The following is a 16,603-nucleotide window of genomic DNA, read 5'->3' on the forward strand; positions in this document are numbered from 1 at the left end:
GAACAGTGACAAGCAGAAAGGCCTCGGGAGATGAATATTCACATTTGCTGTCAAAAGATGAGGACATTGTTAGACTTTTTGAAGAGCATTCTGATTGTATCAATCAACAGTCTAAAAATTTCCAGTCTCTAACATAGTCATCAGGCTTCTCTATATGCGAAGGAAATAATCAAATAGATTACTAAATACGTGAATGTTCACTACTGACTTTTTGTTTGCTGGTTTTATTTTGTTTGCATCATAAGAAAATATTGAAATGAATCTAATAGTCCAACAGAATATGAATAACAATAAATCATGGCAAATTTATAATGTGAAATACTTTTGTGGTTATTTGAAATGATGTTTTAGAAGAATTTTAAGTAACATGGGGAAATACTTCTGTTGGCTGAATAAGAACATAAGACTATGCATATGGTTGGAAAAAACACTAAATGAAGATATTCGAAAATATAAATCGCTGCTGTTGAGGGTGGCGGGTAGAATAATGGATGACTGTTATTTCCTTTATTGCTCTTCTGTACTAAACACAATTGTTTTTATCAGAATTTGAAGTGATTTTTTTTAAGTCTCTTAAGTTTTTTATAAATGTAACCTGCTATAGTCACAGAAATCCAATTTTCAGTTTTATTCCGAGTGTATAAAAGCAATGAAGAACTAGCTTTTGAGTAGGAACTTAAAGGCTTCCCTATAAATAAAGTCCATGAGTTTTCATTGTAGTAATTTTTGGTAGTTAGGGAAGTAGGTAGATAGAGGGACTGGGGACTGAACCCAGGGCCTTGCACATAGTAAGCATGTGTGCTACTTCTGAGCTACACTGCTAGCCCTAATTTTTGATATATAATTGTTCAAAATTCTTTTGCTTATTTTTGGCTTTTAGTCATGCTCCGGTTAACTGAGTTGAATAGTAAAAATGGATTCTTGATAGGTTAGCTTTTATTGGTGGATTTAAAAATAAATAAATAAAAGGCTTTGAGAGACAACCAGGCTGCTTTCCCTTTCAGGGCCTGTTCTTGAAAGTGGTGGGGAAGCAAGGTCCAAAAGAAGAACTTGCCTGCCGGCGCCAGGTCCCAACACCAGTAACATCAGCTTGTGGAACATTCTGCGAAACAATATCGGGAAGGACCTGTCCAAAGTGGCCATGCCAGTGGAGCTCAATGAGCCCCTGAACACGCTGCAGAGGCTCTGTGAGGAGCTGGAGTACAGTGAGCTGCTGGACAAGGCTGCACAAATCCCCAGTCCCCTGGAAAGGATGGTGAGGATCAACCTTCCCAGGTCACTGCGCAGCCTCCGTCCTGAGGCACGTGGCCACTAACCAGGCCCATCAGAGCCAAGATGGTGGAGCTTAGAGACGCTGGTCCCCTCTGGCTCTCATGTGGCTCCTGAGAGAGTTTCATTTCTCCAAGATACCTGCTGCCCTCCCCTCACTGGCCAGGATCTGGGTTGGGAAGGGGCCTCTCTGAAACAGCTGGCACCTAGGGTGGTTCTGCTTTGTGGTTTGTGCTTCTGCTTTCTCCAGAAGCTTCCATCTGATGGTTCTGATCAGCTTGGCTTGCAAATCATGGCCTTCAGGCTGTCATCATGTTTATTATTTTACTGCCTTGGGTGAGCAGATTTTAATTTCTTGAGCAGTTTTTCTCATCCAGAGTAAATTTCCCTAGAGACCATTTTTATTTCTGGAATTGTCCAATCAATTCCTAAGTTTTTGGAAAATATCATTCATGGAAGAGGTTTTTACATCAGAAAGATTTCCTTTTTCCTCCCTCTTATACAGGGAGTTTACACAACAACAGCAACTTTATTCTTGAAACCACTGAAAAGCTTTTTCTGACTTTTGTTGTTTTGGCTGCTGCACGTGTGACCTGGTCAGTGGTAAGGACCTTGCCTGCCTGGGGCACTGAGACTGCAGAGTCCTCCAAGTGCAGACTTTCTCTCCCAGGCACACTTCACAGACCTCACCCTTCCCTTGGTGGAAGATGAAATCTTTTCTAAATGCTAAGCATGCTGCAGTTTTAACCCTCATGAAAACTTCATTACTTCAGGGATTTGAAGATTAAAGGGAATCTCATGCTGACCAAAAGAGACATCCCATTCTCATTCCATTCAGGCTGTGGACCCCCTCCCCCATCAAAGACTTTTTTGATACTAATGATGATAAGGATGGAAGGAAAAACAAGCTTTGTGGGGTTTTTTTTTTTTTTAAAACTTCTTTGTTTCTTTTGCCCAGAGAATTTCTGCTGTAAAAAGGGAAGCAAATAGTTTTTAAGGCACATGTTAAAAGTGGACATTGTGGACAGTTTTTTTCTTTAAAGAAAACAATTGACTTTGATGGTGAAAGTATTCTTAAAGGTATTTCATTCTTATGGCAATTTACAAACCTTTAGAATGTTCAGTTGATTGATCCATGAACTTAACCTTGAGCCTGAGAAAAGGCTTCACAGCTTCCCCAGCACAACCACTGAACTGGAGCTTTATTGTGGGCCTTGTCCTCTGTTCTGGGGTTACTATATTCTCCTGTGTAGATGCTTTGTTGTGTCACCAACCGGAATGGAGGTGCTTCATTTTGCCTTCCCCTGTGCTCCCTCCCCACCCCTCACATCATGAAAGTCTCATTTATCAATTTTTTCCATTTTAAATTGTTAAAGTGATTCAGAATCATTCAGCATTCCACAAAGACAATGTGATGTTACTGTTTCACAGGTTAGAAACACAAAGCAGAGAAAGGAACAGATACCAGGTTTCAAGAACACAGGCAGAGTGATATTCCATTGTGTATATATACCACATTTTTAAGTCCATTCATCTACTGAAGGGCATCTAGGTTGGTTCCACAGTTTAGCTATTGTGGATTGTGCTGCTATAAACATTGATGTGGCTGATCCCTGTAGTATGCTGTTTTTAAGTCCTTTGGGTATAGACCGAGGAGAGGAAAAGCTTGGTCAAATGGTGGTTCCATTCCCAGTTTTCCAAGGAAATCTCCATACTGCTTTCCATATTGGCTGCACCAATTTGCAGTCCCACCAGCAGTGTATGAGTGTGCCTTTTCCCCCACATCCTCACCAACACTTATTGTTGTTTGTCTTCATAATAGCTGCCATTCTGACTGGAGGGAGATGATATTTTAGAGTAGTTTTGATTTGTATTTCTCTAATTACTCAGCAATAAAAGAGAATACAGTCATGGCATTTGCAGGTAAATAGATGGAGTTGGAGAAGATAATGCTAAGTGAAATTAGCCAATCCCAAAAAACAAATGCCAAATGTTTTCTCTGATATAAGGAGTCTGACTCATAGTGGGGGTAGGGAGGGGGAGCATGGAAGGAATAGGTGAACACTAGATAGGGCAAAGGGGTGGGAGGGGAAGGGAGCGGGCAGGGGGTTAGCAATGATGGTGGAATATGATGGACATCATTATCCGAAGTACATATATGAAGACATGAATTGGTATGAACATACTTTATATAGAAACAGAGATATGAAAAATTGTGCTCTATATGTTTAATAAGAATTGTAATGCATTCTGCTGTCATGTAGTTAAAAAGTAAAATCATTTAAAAAAGAAAAAGAATACAGGCAGTCACAGGTAGGACTGATATGAGTGTAATATGAGTGTACAGAATTGCTTTTTTTTTCCAGTGCTGAGAATTGAACCCAGGGCCTCATGCATGCTAAGCAAGTACTCTACCACATCCCCTACCCATGAGTTGATTTGTATAATCTATCTAGCAGCTCTAGAGCAATCTGTGGCATGAGGTGACAAGGTGGATCCTGTTACAGGAAACACCCAAACATTTTACAAAAGGAAGTTAAATGACTCATGAAGATTTATAAAAAGCTCTCAGTTTTTCTTCAAAATAAGAAATTTCATTAGCTGGGCACAGTGGTGCATACTCTTAATCTCAGTGACTCAGCCAGCCCCTGACTTGGAAAATAAAGGTCTAGGGATATAGTTTAGTGTTAAAACACCCTGGGTTCCATCCTTTTAGTACTATAAAAAAGAAAAAAGAAACTTCATGAATTGGGCTGAGAATAAGAAATATTGAGATCATTACAACTCAATATTAGGAGTTGTAATGTTAAACTGATACTTTAGTTTAATTTTTTGGCAAAAAGGAGAGAGAGAGAGAAAAGAAGAAGGAGAAGAAGAAGAAGGAGGAGGAAGAGGAGGAGGAGAAGAAAGATAATATCTCTTTGATGCTCTAAAAGGGGGCTGGTAATGTTGAGGTCCTCACAGTGAAGGCCATGAAAAGATTTTCTCATTTCATGTTCACATATAGTTTCCCTCCCAATTTTTTTTTTTAATGTTTTACTTTTCCTCCCAGAAAATCGGAACTTCAAAGCCACTATATTTTATGCTGGTTCCTCAGAGGCAGGAAATGACTCTTAAAGATTTCCCTTGGACTAAATGAATTTTTAGTTTTCTATAATATCAAGTTGTGATTGGTCAAATTTGTGATGCTTACTCTTGAATTTTTGGAGGAAGTTTGGCTTTTTTTTTTTTTTTAATACTCTGCCCTTGTTACCTGAAACCATGACATCGGGATTCCCAGATACTGTTGGACCTGAAAGTACCAGACTCCATTGAATAGCATAGTTTGTTTTGTAAATGTCATCCTCTTCATCACATCTAGTTTTTAGGCATCAAAATGAGTGGACAGTTTTAAATGTTTGCTTAATTTGTTTCTGAGCCAAAATTAATATTATTTAAACCAACAACTTTAAACCTATGTTGGTTTAATTGTCTTTAAATTAAGGATAAATTTTGGCTTCCTGAAATAAAACCTCCAAGACAGAAATCGAGGTTTTTATTTTATTACTTTGTGAAAAAAAATTCTTAGTGAGGCAGAAATAACCAAGTCCTCTCCTTTCTCTCCTAGGTGTATGTGGCCGCCTTTGCTGTATCAGCGTATGCGTCTAGCTACTTCCGAGCTGGGAGCAAGCCATTTAACCCGGTCCTTGGAGAAACGTATGAGTGCATTCGAGAGGACAAGGGCTTCAGTTTTTTTTCAGAACAGGTGGATATGCATGCTTTTTGTTTGTTGGGAGAAGTTGCTTATGCCTGCCATTAGATGTGCTTCTAAAATATTTATTTCCCACCTTTCACTGGCTTCAAAGCAACTAAGATAATTACAGTGCTTTGAAACATAAAGCCGGGGATCCATTTCCCTTTCACTGAAATCCAGCTACCATCTGTGGGCACAACGGTCTTAGCAATTCTGAGTGCTGGCATGGTTGCATGCATTAACAATGTCCTTTCTCTTGAGAATCATTAGTGAAAGGAATTTTCAAAGCATGAAGTACTTGCCCCAGTTGTAACTTAAAGATTAAAAGGGTGCCCTCTAACTGTCAGTTTGGTCACTCAGGGTGATGGTAGCACCAAGCCAATTGCATTGTTGTCAGTTTTGATTCAAATGGAATCATTCAAATGAATGATTCAAACCAGAAAGTTATTTATTGAACATATGTCGTGTGCCTGGCACTGTTCCAGGTGCCAAGGAATTACAGTGGGTTTGGAGATTGGGACCAAACAAGAATCCCTGGTCTCATCAAATGGGTGGACAAACATTATACTTACATGACTTGGGGTTCCATTAGGTTCTTTCCACATAAGTATTAGTACAGAGTAATACACAAAAGGCACACAGCTATGTTCAGATTTCAGCTCTGCCTAAGACTAGCTGTACAACCCAGGGTACTTAGCTTCACTGTGCCTTACTTTCTCTTTAAAGTGGAGGTGAAGATTGTTGTATGTGATGCGTAGCTCCATAGTGATTAAATGACTTACTGTCTCCAAAGCACCTAGAGCAGGGTCTGATAAGTGACATGTAAATACTCTATGCACGTTTGATGTCATTGTTGATGCATAATGGCATAGTATGCAGTAGTTTCATACTGGGAACATCCAAAGTATCTGTTGATAAGGAAAGTTGTTTAATTAAAACAGAGTGCATACATTCAGAAAATAAACAATCACCCTTGCTTACATCATTCATCAGCAATTGAGCATGTTTACCAGTAATATATACCTAAAGGGTCATCTGAGCGACACTAAAAATCATTGCTTTGATACATTTGTCTCTTCCCAATTCTTAGAAAACTGAAGGAAGGTGGGGAGAGTGGATTGCTGAAATATTCCTTTCTTCACTTATCTTGCTGCCCTCTTTGTCAATAGATTGGCATTATCAGGGGAGGGAGCTCAGAGGGAAGGGTAGTGTAACCATGAGATTCATGAAGATGGTACTTGTCTTAACTGAAAATGACAAGCAGTGTTCTATGGGAACTCAAAGAAAAGTGAATTATAATAATCCTAAAGCATATGATCAGTATCTTCCCAGTTAGGAACTAAAATAAGAAACTGAACACTGTTCCTGGGGAGGTAGTGGGTTAAACCAGTAGTTAAAGGGATAAGATGGTCTGTCTGATTCAAATTCAACTGGGTTATTTAAATACTGAACCTAAAATGGAATGAGAATAAATTAAAATATAATTTGGTTACTATGGCATTATATGCAGTCTTGTGGGAAAAACAAAAAAAAAGAAGGCCCAAAATAGTCCCAATCACAACAGACAATCAGGGTAGGATGAATAGCTATAAGAATGAGTAGTAACATGAGCTCGTGTAAAGTTTAGCATCATTCCTGTGAGCACTGATGGGGTGGTGCCCGATCATGATGGAGTCGTGTGGAGTTCACCCTGTAAGACTCAGATAGATCCAAGCTCAGGATCTGCTGGTGTATCTGCTGTGGTGGGGCTAGGATCAGAGTCCCCAGGGCATATGCACACATCCATGGAAAGACTATCACACAATGAGTTCCATGAACTGCATCCCAAAGAAATAAGCAAGAAAGACACATCTGGTTATTGTTAGTGGCATGGAGTACTCTAGAGGTATAAGATTTGTAGACCTTGCTTCAAATCCCAGCCACTTCATGTACTTGGGTGTGGCCTCATATCAGCTACTTAAACATCTGGAGCCTCAGTTGTTTCTATTATGTACGCAATAGGGGTGATAATACTTGGTTCAAAAGTTGTGGTAAGCCTTAAATGAAATGATACACTGATAATGTTCAGTGAATGATTATTGCTCTTATATTTAGAGGAAACACTCAAAAGTGCCTTTAAATATAAAATGTTGAGAATAGTAAGAGAAGTGTTGAAAAAGCAGAGATAAAATAAGATCTGCTATATCTATTCTTCTAGTTAGCACAGTTGAATGTCACTGGTAAGACAGAAAGCCAGCCATTAGGCAGCTAGGGATCCTCATGGCTGGCCAGCCTCACCATGGCAATCAACACCAGTCCCGATCATGATGGAGTCGTGTGGAGTTCACCCTGTAAGACTCAGATAGATGGTTCAAGGATGGATGAGTCCCTTGGGATAGAGTCACACTAGCTAAACTTACAAGAGACTAATGTATATGGTAGAATGCTCCTGCTGTATGTGCATTTACTGTGAAAAACAGACCTGTCATGGGAACCAGAGAGCTCTGGCCATTGTAAGCACTCAGGTTACATGGGAAGCTAAATGAATCATAGGTGAGTATGCAATATAAGTAATATGTGGCTGCCTTCTTCCCCCAAGATGGGAAGGGCTTGTGGCCATGTCCTTCTTCTTCTAACTAACCAAAGACACCAATTCAAAACACACATACACACACACACGCACACGCACACACTTTCTCCCAACCTTGTCTGTCTGTGCTAACCAGCTGCCTCATCCCACATGAATGCCTTCTCATTGAACCCATCTGAGGAGGGTGAAGGAGAATGCCAGAGTGTTTGTAGGTTTCAGGCTGATGCCTGACAGCTTGGCTGTTCCTGCTCCTGGCTCAGGAGACAGCCTGCCTTGTAGAGACAGCATCCTTCCTCTTGGGCAGGTGCTACCGTTCTGGAGTTGGAGGCTTTCTTTGCTTCCCTGTGCCTCCTACAATGAGTACAGGCTCCTGAATTACTAATGTAATAAACTGAGCAGTCCCCAAATCAGTATTTTTCATGAAATTTTATCCTAAGAAAGAACAAATGAATAACTTATCCCCAGGCTAAAGGACCTGGAGTAAACAACTGGGTTTTTCGACTGAGTTTTCTAGCTGACAGAGTCTCTGATTTGAAAAGTGACATCCATCTCTTTGCTCCCAGACCTGGTATATGTTGCTTTGTGGTTTGGGTGGGAGTGTGAATGTCCAAGGTAGCGAATGTCCCCAGAGGTTGAAGAGACGGCTACTTTGGAGTTCAGCTACATGGAAGCTTGCTTCTCCATGTTGTTTCTCATCTAAAAGAGTTAAAATCATGATATCAGTGACTCGTAGTCAGAAACCAGAGAAAGGCTCTTAAGATTTTCTTGTCACAGTGCAGTATTAGCTTTGTAGAGAGAGTGTTTATAATTTCAAACAAATACTTGATCTTATTTGATGCCCAGAATCGCTCAGTATGACAGGGTGCAGATGGGCCACCTTAAGAGGACCCCAAGGCCTGAGGATCGAGTTTCCAGTGTCTGAGATGATGCTGGGTTCCAGACCCCTCTTTCCTGTCCAATGTCCTTCCTCCCTAACTCTTTTTGGGGTCTCTTGTGTAAGTTTGGTTTTTGAGCTCAAAGCTACAGCAATTGTTGGTTGTGGATGTGAAAATAGTCTTTTTTGTATACTGTTCAGTCATGAGATTTGCCCTTCATTGTGATACCGGTCTTGAAAATCAGACCTTGGGCCCTTATCCCCGCCACCCCCTGTTGAAGATTAAACATGGGAGAAATGCTGAGGCCAGAGCCTAAGTAAATTTTATTTAAGAAACAGAGCAGAGAGAGAGAGAAAGAGGGAAACTCACTCCTCTAAAGAAACTCACTCACAAAGCTAGTGCCTGAGGGAGTGGGACTGTCCTACCCCCTTTTATGGATTTCAGGTTTCCTTTCTTCTCATGCCTACATAACCAAACGTAACCAAAAGGCTGGAAGAGAGTCACAGGAGGTGATTTCTCTGATGAGGTACCTCGGGAGGATGAGCTGCTGTCTTCTGCAACCATCAAGCTGTCGGGCCTGCTGGGTGCAGCATCCTGCTGGGAGCCTGGGCTAGGAGGGAGTGGGCCCGAGTGGAAAAAGCAGAGACAAATGGCAGGCACGCTGGCACTGCCACCACCCTTCTGCTGGGTCTGCTTGGCCTCCTCAGGCTGCTGCTGCTCACAGGGCAAATGAAGGGCAGGCTCACTGGAACACTTCTTGGGCAGACCCTGGGAGGATCTGCAGGGCCTGGGGAGGCCCAACCATCCTATGATGCATGGGCTTCAACTGGCACTCACAGCCCACCTCCCGGGTTCTCTGTAGCTTGAGCAGGAGGTATGTAGCCATGTCGTCATCAGATTTCTTATTTGACAGTGATACCTAGGTATTGTAGGGGTCATAACCCTTGCTGAACATAGATGTTATAATGGCGGGACCTGGGAGGTTGAGGAGTGCCTGATCAGAAGGATTGAGTGAAGATTCCTTGCCCTGGCTCAGCTATGGGTGCCCCATTATCTGCTCTAGGGTGGGCCTCTGCATGGGGTCCACCATCAGGCTCTCACAGATGAGGCTCTGAGCTCCCTCAGAAACATGCAGGGGAATGCCACACATTCCCTCCATGATCAGCTTCCTCACCTCCCGAGCAGTGTTGTCAGCATGAAATAGAGAAGGATGCCCAGGCTCCAGACGTTGGTGTGGGGGGAGCCTCATATTCCTCCTGCCCAACAACTTCAGGGTCAAAGTATAGGAGAGTGCCCCAGAACCTGGTCAGCTTCTGCCCAGCTGTGAATCAGGTGCTCAGGCCAAAGTCCATACTTTGCCACTGGTATCTAGCACGATGCTCTCAGACCTGAGGTCCTGGCACATGGTACCCTTCTTGTGGCAGTACTGCACGGCACATACGATCTGTCTAAAGAATCTGTGGGCTCCTCCTCTGGCATGCTACCAGGTTCCAAGATGAGGCTCTGTAGATATCCCCCACCTGCATGCTCCATGACAATGTAGACATATTTGATGGTCTCAATGACCTGAAAAAGCCGGATCACATTTGAGTGGTTGAAGCCCAACATCAACTTAGGTTCAGGTAGGAAGGGGAGGTTTCAGGCTGTTTTTGCCATGACCTTCAACACAACCTCTGTCCCAGTGACTCAATGGCAGGTAAGCTTCACCTTGGTGAAGTCCCCTTCCCCATTGCCCTGCACAACTTCATAATGGTCCATGAAGGTGGGCTCATAGGAGCCTGGCCCCTGCAGCTCTACACTGTTCTGACACTCTCACTGCTTATCCTGAAACAGAACACCATCTTAGGGTGCTAGCTTAAAAAAAAATAGTAATAATAAACCAAAACAAAAACTACAAAAAACAAAAGCAAAGAAAAAAACCCCCAATATCCAAAGATGACAACCATGTACTTAAGGACAAAAACCCAGCTGCAGCCACTCTCTTATATACCTTCTCTTTGAAATTCCCTCACAATGGCTCCTTGTCAGGTCAGGGCGAGAAATGACCCAGTCACACCCGAGCATAACTTTCAGCAGTCATCTCACTTTTGGGCCTCCAGGACCTTTTCCACTTTTATAATAAAAATAAGAAAGGACACTGGAAGGTTTTTTGCTTCACTGTGTTATGGAAGCTGATAGTTACTTGTTTAGAATTAAGATTTGTGGGATACTTCAGTAGTCTTTTCATTTTGAGTCAGAAAATCTGTAATGCCTTTGTGACCTTGGAAGACCTCATCATATCTACACTAGAGATTTCTGCTTCTTTGCTGCCCTGCAGTGAGCAGGTTTACTCCACTGGGCCCTTCCCCATAATGGATGACCTCACCTTGGGCAGAGCAATGGAGTCAGCTGTCTGTGAACTGAGACCTCTGCAACTGTTTGCCCCAGAGAAGCTTTTCCTCCTCCAAGTTGTTCTTGTTGGATGTTTTGATTACAGCAATCAAAAAGCTAATTAAAACACAGCCATACATCATTGTGCCCAGCTGGAAAAATGTACTTGTGGGGCGGGGGGTGGCATACACCCCTGTACAGTGCTGGGAACTGAACCAGGTCCTTGCACATGCTGGAGAATCTCTCTTAATGTGCACATCCCATCCCTGGCCTCGGAACTTCCTGGCCTAACCAGCTGTCAAACTGTTACATTGAGGCTGAACTGTCAACAGGAATTTTGGAGATACACATATTCAAATGACAGCACCTGATAAACAAGAGCCCAGGGAGTTGGTCCCCACTAGATGTGCCCTGTGTGAGGGAAGTCCTTCAGGTTGCACTGAAGGGCCTTAGATAGGAACTCAGATCTTGATGAAGCCAGAAAGATCCCTGGTAAAGCAGATTCATGACAATTATAAAAGCTAGTGCTACTTTAGTTTTCTATAAAATTGTAAGAGAATAATGTATCAAAACACCCTGATTTTATTCTATGGTATTGAATAAATACCGTATATAACACTGTAACATCAGTAACTGAGGGGCAGGGTTGGAGAGGTACAGCAGCTGCATCTGTACCCTACTGAAGTCATGTTGCTATAGATTCACATCCGAGTGGCATCTCTTTCTGACATTAAATGGAACCCCCCATGGGAAGCACAAAGAAATACTTGTAGAGTTTGCCCAAAATGAGAGGCAAGGCAATTTTCATGTTTTACTACAATATCAACTAAATAGGAGGGAAGATAATTGTATAATGAAGGAAGTCACATTGGATCAAAACTTGTGCTGCTCTTCTTATAAGGACACTAACCATGCTGAACCAAGGGCCCACCCTGATCTCCTTATAAGGACACCAACCACACCAAACCAAGGGCCCTTCACCCAGCTTCCTATAAGGACACAAGCCAAGTTGAACCAGGGCCCCGCCCTTATCTCCTAAGAAGGACACAACCACACTGAACCAGGGGCCATTATAAAGATCAAAGTCCTGCACATGTCAAAACTTCTGTTCTATAAGCACTTCTTCTAGCCTATGAACTATCTTAAGTGAGAACATGCCCTAGATCTTATTTAATTTTGGATGCCCAGCACCTAACCCCTAGGAGTTTTTCACTTAATGTAATGTTGGTTATTTATTTTTATTTATTTTTTTGCCAATTGGGTGGGTGGATGGACAAATGGACAGTAGGTGATGGACTGACAGTCCTTTTATAGATTTTAGGTTTTCTTTCTTCTCATGCCTACATGACTAAAAGACAGGTGATGATTGCCCCTGTTGGAAAATGCAATCCTTCCCAACAGGAGGCGTTAGCAACCAGTTGATGGGGAAGTGCTATCTAGTTATTTCCTTTTTTTGATGATCAGCTATCTCTCCTTCTCCCCCTGTCCATTGCCACGCTATCCAAACTAACATAGGACTTTATTCTTTCCTGCTGTGGAATGAGGTGTGGCTTTTGTGAATGAGAGACTGACAGGAATGTCATAAACATTCTGTCCTGTGTCCCACCCCTGGGCTGTTCCACCTCTGTGGCCAGAAATGTGAATCAGTCTCAGCTTTCTAAATAAGCCCAGAAAAGGAGGACGGGGAAAGCACTCTTCTTCCCTTGCTGGTCAGGGTTGTTCCCTATGGGGCTAGCATGATGGCTTTGACCTTGCAGTTAGCCATACTGCTTTTCTCCTACCTTTGAGAAGGGTTTGGTGTTGAAGGGACACACAATTAAGCCATGATCTTGTAATCAATGGTGCCCCTGGAGCTGCTTAAGCTGTGACCTAAAAGTAGCTTTTCCTCTGTGTACATGAGACTTCAGTCATACAGATCTTTATTCAAGTAGTTGTAACCGTTTTCACACCCAGCTAACTACTGTTGAGAGTTTGTGCAGAAATGCTGAATGTGGTTATTAAGTTACTAAAATGCAAGGGGAAACCGTCATTGAAATGTGAGACTCAGGTGAGGTCTTTTCCGCTTTGCTCTCTTGACTCAATTCTTCGTCCTTTTCTGTTGCTCATTTATAGAACTCTGAGCATACTTTCTTGGCCAAATTTACAAGTGCTTCTCTTTATCTCTTTTCTCCTGGCACGAACGTGTGACCTGGGTGGATAGTTCTTTTACCTCTGGTGACAGTTATTTACTACTGATCAAAGTTAGTTGCATTGAAAGACCATCAGAGGGGAAATTCAATCTGTTCAAATAAAACTAGTAACAACCAAATAGAAAGCAACAAAGCCATTGCTTTGTGGTTTGCTACACTTCTAAGTCAAATAATCACTTTGTGTTTTGGATTGTTTTGCAAGAAGCTGTGTGTTTATGAGTAATTAACTTGGAACACAGGGGAAGAGAATAGAGTTGGCAGGTGCATTCTCACCCACATCAGCCAGTCTCCTTGGCATCATCTTTAATATCCCTGTGACTTATAATCCACATCCATCCAGCAGCAAACCCAGGGGCCTTCCTTACGAAGCCAGCCATTCCCACTGCAGGGCGCCACGGTGCTGCCTGCCAGGCCCATGCCTGGGTCATCAGTGACTGAGGTTTTTGCACTGGACCCACAAGCTGGTCCCATTTCCACACCCAGTTCCTCACACAGCAGCCAAAGTGAGTGTTCTAAACAGAAGCAAAATCTGTTCTACACCCTCCACCCACTTCTCAAATAACTTGGAATCAAATCCAGAATCCTGGCCATGCCCACCACGCACGCCAAGGCCAGCAGGTAGATCGCCTTACTTCTTTGCATTTTCCCCTCCCTCACCAGTAGCCATGCTGGCCTTTTTGCTGCTTCCCATTCATTCACACTGTTTTCCAGCCTTTGGCATCTGCAATGTCCTCTGTCTAGGATGTACTTCTCTCAGATATCCTCTTGATTTGCTTCCTTCAGCCTCAGAGTTTTCCGTTTGTTAGACAGTGCTATCTTGCTCCCCACCCACACCTCTATCCCTCACCCCCTGCTTTGTCCTCCCTAACACCTGTCACTACTGACAGATGAGGTGCTTACATGTCTTGTCTGTCCGTCCTTTTCTGCCCTAAAATATAAACTCTATTATGAAGGTGAGGGGTTTTGTTTTTGTTTATCATTTTATTCCCAGAAACTAGGACAGTGCCTGACACCTCAAGTCAGACAGTAAATGATGAATGACATGGGAAGAATGGCCCCTTGGTCCCCTCCCTGGGTGATTGTTTTCACCTGGTGTATGCTCTCTTTTCCATAAGCTGTCCTACACTGTTGTAGGGTGCAGGAACAAGGAGAGCTATGTAGCTCTGTCTCTGGGCAGTTACAGGAGAAAAGTGATATGTTTGATGTTTTTCTAAATCCAAAAAAGAAAAATGTACAAAATAAATACATCTTGTCCTCATCTGCTTCTCCTTTGACCACTAACTTTTATATAAAATACTTTCAAAGCATAAATCAAAATGATTATAGCAGGGTAAAGAAAAGCCTCATATATGTAAATAAATAATAAATTATAAATGTTCTTAAGAATTAGAAGAATTACAGTGAAGCTCATATAGGAAGAAAGATACACGTCTTGCCAGGTGAAGCAGCACACGCTTGTAATCCCAGCCACTCAGCAGGCTGAGATAGGAGGATCAAAGTTCAAAGCCAGCTTCAGCAAAAGTGAGGCATTAAGCAACTCAGTGAGACCCTGTCTCTAAATAAAATATAAAAAGGGCTGGGGATGTGGCTCAGTGGTTAAGTGCCCCTGGGTTCAATCTCTGGAAAGAAAGAGAGTGAGAGGGAGGGAGGGGGGGAGGGGGGAAGAGAGAGAGAGAGAGAGGGAGAAAGAAAGAAAGAAAGAAAGAAAGAAAGAAAGAAAGAAAGAAAGAAAGAAAGAAAGAAAGAAAGAAAGAAAGAAAGAAAGAAGTCATATAAATACTTGCACAGTAAAACAATATACTAATTGAGTCCTTAGGAATCCTTATAAATTAGGAATTGCTTTTCTTTGGAGAGAAGCAATGGAGCAGGAAGCCAGAAGGTCTGCCTCTATTCGTCTTATAGGCTGAGTATCTCCTCTGGGGCTGAATCAGTTCAAACTCAAAAGCATCTATTGCCTTTTTGGGGGGGTCCTGAATTAAGATATAATAATAAGAATAGAGACCAAACCAAATCCCATATAAACAAAGACAGGTTAGGTTATGTTCATTATTCAGTAGAAAGACTGCCATCACCAAAGATTAAGGGATTAACTCTAAGTTATCCCTTCCCCTGGGCATTCAAACTATTCAGAGCCTTAGAATCATATTTCCAAATTGACTGGCATCCCCTGCCCCCTGTGGTGCTGGGAGTCAGAGAGGATGATGAGAGCAGATATTAGAATCACAGCATTTTGAAGCCAAGAGAGATCCTAAGACCTCATTTACAGAGAGATAAATGAGATTCAGAGAGGTGGGAAAGGTCAGATTCAAAAGATGCTTTCTTTAAATGTTCGCGGAAAGGGACTATAATGATGTGCAGTGTCTTTGAGAGGGACAGGAGCTCCACTTTGAGGGGAGACATAGAAAGGCTACTGGGACATAGAGAAAAGAGCCCTGGATTTGGGACTGCATGCTGCCTATGTCACTCATTAATGGTGTAGCATTGAGCAAGTCTTGTCTGACTTTCTATTTATAAAATAAAGTGAATGAAGATAAAAGGTCACCATGAGAACCAGGTGGAAATACTCTCATACACTCAAGAAAAATTAGAATCTAGCCTCTCCCTGGTCCTGGACAGTATACAATTCTGTACACATTTTAAATGTGTGGTCTCTTTGTATAGGCCATCAGTGGCGTTAGTCCTGTTTTACAAACAAGGTAACTGAGGCTGAAAGGGATTAAGAAATTTTCCCAAAGGTACACAGACAGCAGATGACATTGCAGAATTAGAACCAGGATTGGTGGGACAACAGAAGGTCTCCTGATTTCTTGACCCTAGTGCAGCCTGTGGTGCATGATCCAGAAACATTTCACAAATAAGTGCTCTTGGAGGAAATGTATTTTAAAAAAGAAGGCATCCTTGTAAATTGCCCCAGAAAGCTTTGTTAACTTCTTAAAAGCAAAATGGTGCACATAAACCATTCTCAAAGACCCATTTAACCTAAAGGGGAATCAGCAGAATCACTGATACATTAATGTTGATATTTAGTCATTTGGAAAGCATCTTTTGGGCCCATCTAGGGCCATTCTGCTAAACATTGGTTTATTAATCTGGCATGATAGTTTTTTTTTAAATCAAAGTTGTATTTTATCAGATGTATATATAGTAGCATAATAGCCCCTTCTTTTAAATTGGAGGATTATAGTTATACCTAGTAATCGGGTTCAGTCCAACACAATCCTACAGCATGGAATTCAATTTCAATTCACGTTTCCTGCCTTTTCTGTCCCCTCTTCTCTTCCCTCATTCTCCTTCTTCTACTCTTCTGGTCTTTCTTTCACTCGTCTATTTATTTATTTTTGATTGGTTCTTTCTACTTATGCATAAAGGTGAAATTCCTTGTGGAATATTTTATATGCATATAGCATGATTTTTAAAAATTCATTCTGTGCTTCCCCCCACACACACCAGCCCGCCTCTCTCCCTATCTCCTCCTTCTGCTCTATGACCTTCCCTATGGCCTTATGATACCTGATTCTGCCCTCCTCCTTCCTTTATTTTGCTTATCCCTTGATTTTCTGACTCTGATAGGTCATCTTTTATAATTTATATGGACAAT

At 42.0% G+C, this 16,603-nt stretch overlaps 1 protein-coding gene across 5 annotated transcripts in view; it reads left to right on the top strand.

Annotated features, from left to right (window-relative positions):
• Osbpl3 (oxysterol binding protein like 3) overlaps positions 1-16,603 on the top strand; it is a 180,241-nt gene that overhangs the window by 140,531 nt on the left and 23,107 nt on the right. For all 5 annotated transcript variants that reach the window (XM_078039955.1, XM_078039954.1, XM_078039956.1 and 2 more), the window contains 2 exons: positions 1,005-1,255; positions 4,877-5,014. In XM_078039955.1, the coding sequence (XP_077896081.1) occupies positions 1,005-1,255; positions 4,877-5,014 (389 nt within the window). The remainder of the gene's footprint in view (positions 1-1,004; positions 1,256-4,876; positions 5,015-16,603) is intronic.

This window comes from Ictidomys tridecemlineatus, chromosome 2 (genome assembly GCF_052094955.1).
Source record: "Ictidomys tridecemlineatus isolate mIctTri1 chromosome 2, mIctTri1.hap1, whole genome shotgun sequence".
NCBI lineage: Eukaryota > Metazoa > Chordata > Mammalia > Rodentia > Sciuridae > Ictidomys > Ictidomys tridecemlineatus.